At 38.7% G+C, this 12,461-nt stretch overlaps 1 protein-coding gene across 2 annotated transcripts in view; it reads left to right on the forward strand.

The window, feature by feature from the left end:
- The window catches only part of DPY19L4 (dpy-19 like 4), a 106,123-nt gene extending 94,366 nt beyond the window's left edge, over positions 1 to 11,757 (forward strand). For both annotated transcript variants that reach the window (XM_081950563.1, XM_081950562.1), the window contains exons 14-19: positions 1,040 to 1,160; positions 2,662 to 2,718; positions 4,847 to 4,929; positions 6,693 to 6,825; positions 7,314 to 7,472; positions 8,319 to 11,757. In XM_081950563.1, the coding sequence (XP_081806689.1) occupies positions 1,040 to 1,160; positions 2,662 to 2,718; positions 4,847 to 4,929; positions 6,693 to 6,825; positions 7,314 to 7,472; positions 8,319 to 8,483 (718 nt within the window). In that variant the 3' untranslated portion in view covers positions 8,484 to 11,757. The remainder of the gene's footprint in view (positions 1 to 1,039; positions 1,161 to 2,661; positions 2,719 to 4,846; positions 4,930 to 6,692; positions 6,826 to 7,313; positions 7,473 to 8,318) is intronic.
- Positions 11,758 to 12,461: the final 704 nt, after the last annotated feature.

Below are 12,461 nucleotides of genomic sequence, written 5' to 3' on the forward strand. Positions count from 1 at the left end.
ATAAAAGTATTTCATTACAATAAATGTTATGTAGGTCCGGTAATGTGCTTATATTTTCCTTCTTTCAAATTCTGCAAGCAACTCTTGAACATCTTGGATGACCTGATATAAGGCTATCTTGAGATGTTTTGGTTGCACCTTCTAGCATAGAGGTCTTCAAATTTAAGACTTGTGGACTTGTCCACAAGTCTTAAAGTTGCCATGTTTGGGGACCCCTGTTCTAGCATGTCCATTGGCCATATGAGTTGGGACTAACAGAGTTGGACAGTTGTTATTTGCTCTTTAGAAAACAGAACTAAGGCTGCCTCTTATATGTTGCCCTTATATATGAGTGAACAGATGTGGTGAAGAAACATTACCTGTTGTTCCTAATTTAGGGAAAAATACATAAGCACGACCACATTTCTAAATAACAAATGTTCATATTCATGGGGTAAATAGTATTGTTTCATTGTTTAGTATAATATCTGATACTACCCAACCTTAAAGAAAAGTCACGCATGGCTGAATCTTCCAGGGACTTGCAAATCTTACGGATACAAATAGCTGACATTCCTGTTGAGCCGACATGATACAACTTTGGGCACTGATAAATGAAAAGAATTGCTTAGATACACATAGAAGACACCTAATTTTTGGCACCATAAAAGCCCTGATCATCCTGATGCATGACATTATCAAACGAACAGGGAGAATGTGACCCCAATTGTTCTTGACTTCTCAGAAACTGTTGGTACCATTTGATGCAAGAAAAGTTTTCACAGGGTAACTGACTTTTACCCAGAAGTCTGTTTGCAAAGTTTGCAGAGGGTTACAAATGCCTGACAGATTTCCATTTTGTTTCTTGTTTGTGCCCATGAAATTGGTGCCCATGAAGCTATCTTAGAATTGGCAGGGAAGTATTAATATAGTGTAGATGAAATTTAACTTTGTTTCTCATTTCTCAAGTCCGAGTTCAGCAGGTTCTGTCAAATTCGTCCCTTTTTGACACATCGGTACCATCCTTTATCTTTTTTCTGGATTTGTGTTGTTTCTCTAGAATGAAATATGTGTGGACTCCGTATGTTTGTATGATTGCGGCATTTGGAGTCTGTTCTCCTGAGCTTTGGACGACTCTTTTCAAGTGGGTCCGACTGAAAACTGTGCATCCTGTGCTGCTGGTGAGTTCGTCTTATTTATAGTGACTGTAAGGAATGGCATTATTCACTGATAGGCATATAAAAATCGTCTCTCATCAAAATCATGGTCTGCAGACAGGAAATAGCCAAATCTTTCTAGCCTGGTATCTTGCTAGATATGTTCAGACTGCAGTTTTATGATGTCTTTGTTGCTTGGTCAAAGGCTGTTCTTAGTCTGTTCATAGGAGGCCATTATTTTAAGGAAAATTGATATGAGTAGGATTCGAAGGGTATGGTTTGTGGATGGGGCTTGCTGCATTGGCTTTTATAGATAAAGATAGGAAAATACTTGTGGTTGTAGAGATTTGTACTATTTTTAAGTTGCATATTTTTTTAACATGATTGTTGTAGTATATTTGATTAGTATTTGGCTGAAGAGCTGTAGGTTTAGAGAAGCCTTGTGTCAGGCAAAATGTGAGTTACAGTGTGACCATGACAGATGGATGGCTTAGTTATGGCCAGAGGAAGAATTCACTTACCTTCCCTACAGGTTTGCAAATGTGAGCACGCTTACACCCTCACTTCGTTCACTCGCTCGTCTGCACATGCGCACCACCTTCTGCGCATGCACAGTGTTCACACATTACGTCGGGGCGGGGGGGCGGAACCTCCAACAGTCACTGCTACTGGTTTGCTCAAACCGGAGAGAACGGGCTGAATACCACCTCTGGCCAAGGGAGGCTACAGAAGTATTGGTATTCTGGGACTGTTCTTATTTATTCTGTGATCTTGATTGCCTGATGAAATAGCCTTCCCAAGGGCTAAAGACCAATCAGGAGAAGGAAAGACTATATTGTCAGCCTGTTTAGGATACTAAGTGGATGCTAGATTATATCTTGTCTTCTTCCCCTTCTGTTTGTTGCAAAGGAGAGGCTGTAGTAACATATGGCAATTTGAATACTTGGTTGAGTAAATGTCTGAACTTTATTGATGGTTGTCTCACTGGAGCTGAAGAAATACAGGCATTTTGGTATCTTGTGTATATGAGTGACTTACATGTGCTTACATGCTACATACATAACTGAAAATGTGCTCCTTTTGTACATTCTATGGCCATTTTTTAGCATAGGTATCATCTACTCACGTCTGGTAGAGCTACCATCTACCAATTCTGTATTTTCTGGATAATATGTGTTTTACAGCTCTTCCCTAGCTGAGCATACATTAGAGGTACAACTCTTTTGCCACTTAACAGTGGTGTATTGGCAGCCTGAAATGAGGATTTCCTCATACAGCTGAACCATTTTTACTTACGGACTGCTACTCTGCTCCAAGGGAACTCTAGATGCCATCTTTCGTCAGTGTTAGAACATAATCTTACATATGCCTATTAAGGAAAAAGAAAGATCAATGGATGTATTCCTAAGTAGAACTGTAGCCCTGAGACATGTATAGTAGTGATTTGAAAGAATCTGCATGAGTGGTGACTAAAAAACAACAACTCTGAAATATAACTATTTTATCTGTCTATTTACTTTTCTAGGCTCTCATTCTAAGTATGGCTGTTCCAGCTATTATAGGGTTTAGTTTGTGGAAAGAGGTAAGAATAGAATATTATATATGATATAAATATTGCCTCCCCCCACCTAACTATGCAGAATATTGGAAGATTTAATGATAAGAGCTAATACTTGACTTTTGATACAGTTCAACACATTACGTATAGCAATCTTGCACACAGAAATTTAACCAAATGTCTGCACCTAAAACAGTAGCACTAAAATGGAACATAAAACTAGATAGTTTTTGTCTTAACCATGACTGTACTTGGCTGACTTTGGGTTCACAAGTGATGCAAGATTGGACTTAGTTAACATTTGGATGGGAACCATCTAGTGAATATTGGGGTGATAGGCTGCAGCAGTGTTTCCCAACCTTGGAACATGCTGGCTGGGGAATTCTGGAAATTGAAGCCCACACATCTTAAAGTTGTCAGGTTTTGACCTTCCTCGCCAGCTTTGGTCAACTCTGAACAGGATCCGTACCCAACATGGTGTTTGCCAGGACTCATTGTTTAAGTGGAGTCTGTTCTGACCTAGGCTTCCCAAAAGCACAAAGCCGACTCCTCATCCTGATAAAACCCCTTTTACTTAGTCTTCAGCAAAGTCCTGGCCAACAGCCTTTCAAGAGATTTCACAACTACAGACCTTTATCAGGCTTGGAGAGCTGCCAAGCCGATATCTTCCAAATGCCACTCTGTAGCAGACAATACTTGGCAAGAAATCAGGAACAGATCTTCATCCTAATGAATTGAACTAATTGTCTCCTGCAAACTCTACTCCCCTTTTGCTCCTCTTTATTCCCTATGGGAGGGGCCATTCACCGTCCACCTGTGGCTTTACTCCTGAGTCGACCCTTGTTCCTTAGCTGTTCTCTTCTCCTGGTAGCTCTGTGCATGCACACACTGGGAACAAGCTCCAGCTGTTCTTCTGCCCCACTGATGTCCGACTCCGAAGGCAGCTGATAACTGTCAAGACGGCCCTGGCCCCATCTCTGCTTTCAACACAGAGCACTCATCAGAGCCTTCCCCAGACTCCAGGACTGGCCCATGTTCCTCCCCAACCTTCTCACTGTCTGAGTCTGCCACCAGCTCTGCTGGCGGGCCACAACGGGGTCTTGTCTCTACCCCTCAGTGTGACTGTGGTGCTCCTCAACAAAATATCCCTCACATGTCCGAATCAAGAGCTTACACTGGCCCAATGTCTGATTTTTTCAATATAGACCACCCTGTCCTTGAATGGCTGGGTGGACTGGACATTAACATTTGAACTACTCTAAGTCCATGTATTTGCCATACGCTAGATAAATAAATCTTAAAGTTGCCAAGGTTGAGAAACACTTTAGCTAGAGTGAGAATTATTTTGGAAGAAAACAGTGGCAAAAGCTTTCTATAATGCTGCCAAGAAAATTACCGTATTTTTCAGAGTATAAGCAGCACCTTTTTCCCCTCAAAAGAAAGAGGCTGAAAATCTGGGTGCGTCTTATACACTGAATACAGCATTTTTTTGCCTCCTGAAACCCCGCACCCTTCACCAAAATGGCCGTGTATAGCTTGTAGGAGGCTTTCAGAGAGCTCCTGGGGGCTGGGGAGGGCAGAAATGAGTTTTTGCTTGTTTTTGCCCCCCCAAAATTTCCCAGGAACACTCTACAAGCCTCCTAAGGGCTATTCATGCCCTTTTTGGGGAAAAAATGGGCCCGTTTTCATGAAAAACAAGCCATTTTTGGGAGGTTTGCAGAGTGCAAAAACTTTAAAAATTTGCCTCTTTAAAACTTTGGTGCGTTTTATACTCCAGTGCGTCTTATACTCCGAAAAATACGGTACACGAACTGGGCTTGAAGGAGGTTTTAGCTTTATCTCACATGCAATTCTGATAATGTTTTAAAAAGATCTTTCAATGATATTGAATAAATTAACAAAACTAGGAGTACTTATATTAATAAACTATGAGATTTAATTAGATGTACTTGAACCCAAAAGATGCATTTCTATTTAGGTGGGTTATGACAAAGAAACTGAATTTTGCTGTATGTAGCAAATGGATTTTTGAGCATGTAAAATGTGGCTTGATGGTAAAGCTAGAAAGGTGTTTTTTAGTCCACTTTCCTGCATTATTTAAAGTTTTGTAATTTGTCTTCCCACAGTTCATAGCCTTGGTGCTTCCTTTTAGTTTTTTCCTAGGATAATGGCAGAACTCTCAGAGCTCCAAGAATTTTATGACCCTGATACAGTAGGACTCATGACCTGGATTAAGTAAGTCATCTTTATTATTATTTTTTTCTAACTGCAGAATATTTTGGTAATCTATGGTTCACAGTCATCATTTATCACATAGTGGGCTCGAGTTCTTTCCTGAGTTTATCCAGGCTTGTTGAGGGTTACAGCACTGTTATCTGATCAAAAATTCTTAGTGGTTTAACCATATGAGCTTTAATTTATATACCCTCATTTTCACATGTTTGAAATTTGATTATTACATGGTGATTGAGAAGGCTTTAGAACAGGGGTGGGCAATTACTTTTCCCATGGAGCCACCTGAGAAACTGGGACTGTTCAAGGGGCTGAACTAATAGGGCTAATGCCACCATTGCCGCCACTACTTTTACGAGCCACACAGAAAAACCAAAGGGCTGGATGTGGCCTATGGGCTGTAGAGTGCCCAGGTGTGCTTTACAAACTATCATGATACCTTTGTACAGACCATAGTTTCTTTAGCATTGATATTCGAATCAGGAACTTTGACTTGTTTCCTTTTTAAACAAGGCAGGAACTCACACCAGCACAAAACAGTTCAGTTTACACGAGATAAGAAGGAAGTAGGACATGTCTATCGCTGACAAAGGTCCAAACTATTCAGCAGCTTAAAAACAAAAACATTTTCAGTCAGGGAAACAAAGAAATAAAGCTACATATCCAATCAAAGACGTTTCAAAAGCAGGACTGCAAGGAACACATTACCAGATTTTTGTTCTGACCGAGGCTTCCCAAGAGCATGAAGCAAACTCCTTGTCCGGACAAAAAACCCTTTTATTAATTTACTGTGAATTCTGCTCATTCACATCCAGTAAAGTCTTTCAAGGGAGGATTTACAGTCACAGACCTTAACTGGCTTGGAGAGCTGACAGGCCGATATCTGCAAAACTTGGCAATGATTCTCAGAGAGTCACGAACCAATTAAGCGAATTCATTGTCTCCTGCAAACTCCCCTCCCCTTTCGCTCCTCTTTTATTTCCTCTGGGAGGGGCCATTCATCATCCACCTGTGGCCTTACTCCCAAGTCGACTCCTGTTCTTTAGCTGTTCCCTTCGTCTGGCAATTCTGCACATGTGCACATTGGGAACAGGCTCCAGCTGTTTGTCTGCCTCACTGATGTCTGCCTCTGAAGGCAGCTGATAACTGGCATGCGGCTCTGGGGCCCTCTCTGCCTCCGACAGAGCCCTCATCAGAGCGTTCCCCAGACTCCAGGACTGGCCTACATTCCACCCCCCCCCCCCCACAACCTCTTCACTGTCTGAATCTGCTGCCAGCTCCATCTGCCGCTGCCATGGCCGTAACATATTTTATGATGTTATATAAACATGTGTAGAAAAAGGTGTGATCAGCTGGAAGCTGTGCCGAAGTACCACTGACCATAGTTTCTTCTGGGCCATTAAATGCCAGGCTTTGGGGAAGCAATCCTTTTTCTAGGCATAAACCTGCAGAATTGTTTTAAGGTTTATTGAAGTCATGGGGATTAGGTTACCAGCATTAGAAGTCTTTTGTCCCCTAAATCAATTGGGCCAATCCTTCTGTAATTTCATAATAATGACTTTTCTGTGAACTGGCAAGGAGGCGGGTCTTTTTACTGGTTACCGGTGAGCTATTTATAAAACCATCATCTGGATTCTTACTAAGAACTGACCTTTACACTCAGGAACAAAATCTGGCTCAAACAGGACTTCTGAATTCTACATGTGTCTTCATGGAATTCTTCACAGAATGTGTGAGAGACAAGGCCTCATTATTTTATTTTACAGAAGGCAGGCTCCTATTGCTGCTGTCTTTGCTGGAAGTCCACAGTTAATGGGTGTAATCAGACTGTGCACTGGATGGATGGTGACAAATCTACCCCTATATAACGATGATGACTTTCAAAAGCGAAATGAAAATGTGAGTCTCCGTTTACCCTAAGAGAGCAGGTGCCTTGCATGTAAAACTATAACTGGAACTTTTTTCAGATAACCTGAACTCAAATTTCATAGGTAAATACATAATGTACAATACTCTTTCTCAATCTCTACAGCTTGTGGCAGCTGCTCTTTATCCAGAGGTCCAGATAGATTTATCACAGGAAGGCATTGAAATCTATTCTAAAACTGCAGACATCAATATTTTTTTTTAAGGGCTTGGTCCTTTATGTCACATTTCCCCATCTCTCTGCCACCTCCCCTCTACCTTTACTTTATATTCTGGGGAGCTTCTACATACTATGGCTTGTCCATAAGCACTGCCTATAGACAATCCAATAATTCCTCATCTTTTTGGATTAATCTGGGGAGAGGTTTTGCCTCCAGCCCCCTCATCTTCTCTTCCAAAATGATAACCAGCTGTTGCTTCCAACATGCATATTTTCAACTAAATATCTTTTAAATCCATAGATTTTTCAGATCTATTCCAAAAGATCAGCGGAAGATATCTACAAAATACTCACATCTTACAAAGCTACATATCTGGTCATAGAAGATTCCATTTGCAATGAAGTTGGACCAGTGAGAGGATGTAGAGTTAAAGACTTATTGGATATTGCCAATGGTCATGTAAGTAGTAGTGTGACATAATTCAGCCACCAGCTCTTGTAGTTTACGGGATACATTAATAATTTGCATAGTAAGTGTGTTATAAACCAGCGAGCCAAATCCAGCACATTTTTTTCGGAAACAAGATGTACTTACTCAATGGTGATTGCTATGGATAAATATTACATGGGATACATATTACATGGGACCTATTCATCTGCATAACCTTTATGAGATTCTGAAAAGGAGTCATAGAAACTAATCATAGCTGAGCAGTGCATTGAAACTGAGTTCTTTTGATTTAGCCCAATGCTACACACACATACACACACACACACACGTTTGAAGTGAAAGAGCAAATCCTTCCGAGACCAGTTTTAAGTCCTCTTCATTCAACATTGTCATAACTGATCTCTGAGTAAGTAGTCTTAAATCAAACACTACTAGTATTGGTTAAGATGGTGTCCTAGAAATCAGAAAACTGTAAATTCTAGTTCCTCCTTGGGCAAAACCAGTCATTCTCAGCTCATCTCACCTCACCGGGTGGTTGTTATAGAGAAAATTAGGTGGAGAAGGGGTATTGGTAGGATTCTCACCTTGCGTTGTGTATGAAAAAAACAGTGGAATAAAAATCTTAAAAAGCAAACAAATTAACTGGTTACACGCGTATAACACTTTTACTTTTAAAAATTGCTCCTTTTTGAATAAAGTGCTTTCACTGGAACCTAATATTGTAGTAATATTGCTACTTTCATATTGGCATTATAAGCATGAATTTAATTAAGGATTCCAATATAAAATGTGTTTGATTCCTCCCTGAAGTTAAACACATATTTTGTACTTTATTGTTTTCTTGTTTTCCTCTAGGTTTATTATGAAGAAAATGACAGCTCTGGCTACTCAAAATATGGGCGGTTTTGTCAGGAGATCAAAATGAACTATTCTCCATATGTGAATTACTTCACACGAGTATACTGGAATAGGTCTTACTTGGTATATAAAATCAATTCTATAATATCTTTTCAATCCTGAGAAATTTGCATACTTGAAGATGGACTTTGCATAATTTTTTAAAAGGCTAAGGTTTCCAACAAACCTTTTTTCTATCGCATATAAATTGCAATTGCACACAAAGGAGCATCACTGACTACATGAAAACTGAGTAGTGTATCCTGCATGACTATTACAGACTGACACAACAAGAGAGAGATATGCCCAGAGCTATAAAGGATACAACTGTCTTCCAAGAATTAAAAGGCATCTTTCCAGATTTTCATTTATCACATCAATTTGGTTTCAGTTTCATAGTAATTACTTTTTTTAACTATGTTTGTTTATGTTGGCAAATACAAAAAAAAAGGAATAAGAGAATTTGCTGGACATTATTCTCTAGTTATATACATATATCTGGGTTTGGAAGTGGGGTGGATGGGGAACGTTCCGCTATTTTCATAGTTTGGAAATCCCACTATATTCCTGGAATTTGTTACTATGGAAGAAGTAGGGAGACAAATGGCTGAGAATGATAGACTGAGGAATAAGGCTGTGCAGACTAAGCTGTTGGCTGAGAGCAACTTTCTTAATTGGGGCTGTCTTTATTATTATTATTTTTAGTAGAGCATTATTATACTCTTACGTTTGGTGAAAGGTTTGGTTTAGGTACCCAGTCAATAATAGTATTCTAAATAAGTTGAATTAGATAAATATTTCCTTTCAGTTCTGTAAATCATATATTTTAGGCACTCTTACGTCCTATCTAAAAAAGGTAATGAACCAACATAAAATTTAGACCTTTAATAAGAAAAAGTTCTAGAAGTTTAGCTTCAACTACTTGCTACTTTGTGGGATTATTCTATTCGTTGCTTATGTTTTTGTGTAATTATTTGCATATATGGTTTTGTCCTAGCCATTATCGGAAGAAATTATTCATTGTGGCTTGATAAGCGTATTCCACCCATTTACTCTCCTACTCATTGGTTTTATAATATGCCCAGATAAATTTGGATTTGTAAGCCAAAATAAAAGATCAGATTTTGTTTATGAATCCTGATGTACTTTGGTAGCGGCAGTTAAATTTTATTTATTCCTTATTTCTTCATCCATTTGAATGGTGGAGCAAGCAAATCATATTTACGTATTCGTTTTTTTAAAATTAAATTTGGATTTCTGGCTTGACAGCCAAATGTGGCAATTGTCTGGTTAAAATATATCTGCAAAATGAAGTCAAAATGACACTACTGACCAAATTAATAACGTAAATTGGCTTACTTTCATAAAGTAAAAGTTCTTATTATATTTTAGTATAATTTTGTTCTTCACAGCTTTTTTATTGTTAAACTTTCTTTTCTACTTTTTTTTCTCTGAATGTTTCCGGTTTTTGATCTCATGGTCTTGAATTAAAAACAGTTATTTGAGTGTATGCCCCGAAGATGTTCCTAGTATACTTGCTGAAAAAGTATTTTATTCTGAAATTATATTTTTTCTGACTTTAATATTACACAATACTTAACGAAATAGCCAGAGAGAAAAAAATGTGAATATTTTATCATGGTCTTGTTGTATGGCATTTTTAGGGAAGCTAATCAATGCTGCCTTTTATTGTGCAAGTCAAAGCTCCTTAAAATCCTTCAAATAAGAATTTGAAAGTTTAATTGAGCTTGGAGATATCCTGCCACGGATATCCATACCAGAGGCTGAAAAAGTCAAGATGGTGCCCATGTACTCAAACCCTGTCCTTTTTTTTGTATGTGCATTTATTAGTGCCTGTAAAAAAGGGTAGGGCTTTGGTCTCATAGCTAGGATACCATTTTGATGTTTCTGGCCGCTCCCTTCAGGCTGCCCTACCTCCTGCCATAAAGAATCACTCCAAATCAGCTGGATGTGAGGGAAATCTAGCTATGATATCTCTGACTCCATTGTTCACCAGGGCTGATCTGCCTCATCTGACTGGCTAGGCAGTGTCCTCTTCCTCCTTCACAGTGCCATGTGCATCCCTCCCAAATCTGTCTACTCCAAGGAAGAGCAACTTTCTCAGATCAGGGGTGTACCAGTCTTCAGTGTAATCCAAATCACTTTACAGGACCTGTTGTAGTATGGGTTTTGAGTAAAATTATCTTAAAAGGGACGAAAATCTGAAATGCATTGAAATGTAATTTTCTTTAATATTACAGTCATTTATTTCTGTACAAGTTTATGTCTCTGTGCTTTTATGTTGTAGCAATAAGTTAACGAAAGATACATTTGCTTTAATTTCTAAGATAAATTAACTTTGCAGTACTACTGCTAACCGTAGTGTTGTGACATTTGAGGGAGGGATGAGAAATAGTGCTCTTAAATGCTTCTGCTCATTTGGTATTAAGCCATTTTCTTTTATTTTGATTTGCGAAGCCTATAGAAATATATAGATAGAAGCTAATAGCATTTCGTTCAGTGGTCTTGAATTTTGAACACAAATTCTAATTCTCTGAAATGGTTGGATTGGATTGGCCTTTCACGAATCCCAGTCCTTCCAAACAGTGCTGTTAAAATTTCACAATCCTAAAATGAATTCCTTTTGAATACTTCCCAGTGCGGAGTATTGTAAAAGTTTTTGAGAATGGTAACACATTTATGTTGCAAAATTTTACAGTTCTGTGTATTCTCAGAAAACAGTTCTGATCAGAGGAGCAAGAAACATGTATCTCTCTCTTTGAGTGTCAGTGTGTCTTATAATTTAAATAATGGGGGTCTTCCCATACTTCCCTGGTTATGCTTGAACTGAAGGATAAGAACTTTCAAGTTGTGAAATCTCTTAAAATGCTGAGTTGTAATGAGATGCTTTTGAAAATGAGTTTGTAATGTTAAAAAAGCAGCTCTTAAAGGCTTATGGCAGGGGTGTCCAAACTTGGCAACTTTAAGACTTGTGGACTTCAACTCCCAGAATTCCCCAGCCAGCTGGCTGGGGAATTCTGGGAGTTGAAGTCCACAAGTCTTAAAGTTGCCAAGTTTGGACACCCCTGGCTTATGGAGACCAATACTCAGTCATAACAATGTTAAATTCCATTTCTGGTTTCTGAATTAAGTGTTGGGAGTTTTTAGGGAGTTGTGTTTAATTTTTTGCTATTCCTTCGGGATTTGGAAAATAACAAGATTGTGGAATCATGTAAGCCTGACAAGTATGTATTCCCCGCACTTAATATAGTTCAAAAATAATTATAGCTGTTGAAAAAACATATACTCAAACATCTAAACCTTGGCTGTCAGTATTGCAATGCTGTTGGAGAATGTGCCTTGTAAACTTCTCTTTTTAAAAAATTCAAAACTCGAACCTTTGTGCATTTTGCAGATTTTTTTTTTCCTGAGGAAATCCACAAAACAAGACCTTGTCTTGAATTTGGTTTCAAGAAGTCCTTACAGAAAGGAGAAAGGAGAAATATATAGTGGTTGAAAACAGTAACAGTAACCATAAGAAAGGTGTATAGGCCATATCCTTTTAGGCAGAGTTATTTTTCTGTATTCACTTAAATGTATAAAGAGATTGTCTGCTTCAGGGTTTAACTTCATTTGAACACAGCCCTCCTCCTCCTCCTCACAGATAGTTGATTCAATTATCCTCCCTTTCTTCTGAAAACTTTTTTAAAGTATTGTTAAAAATGCAATGCATTCAGTCTATCAAGATAAGATTAGATTAGATTTATTAGATTTGTTAGCCGCTTCCTCTCCCCGAAGGGACTCGGGGCGGCGTACAATAAATAAAAACACATATTGTACAATTAAACATTACACGGAGGAGGTATAAAAATCACATAACGATCATTACAATACATAGCAATAGTAATAATAAGGTTAAAAGTTAAAATACCCCAATATAAAATTACAAATTTAAAAGATTGCCAGGAGGATTAAAATGGAACTATGGTTGAGCCAGGCCGGCTAGTTGAAAAAGGTGGGTCTTGAGTTTTGAACGGAAGGAGCGGAGGTCGGTAGTAATCCTAATGTCGGGGGGGGAGGTCATTCCAGAGGGCTGGGCCC

Source organism: Natrix helvetica (genome assembly GCF_964273705.1).
Source record: "Natrix helvetica genome assembly, chromosome: 4".
NCBI lineage: Eukaryota > Metazoa > Chordata > Lepidosauria > Squamata > Natricidae > Natrix > Natrix helvetica.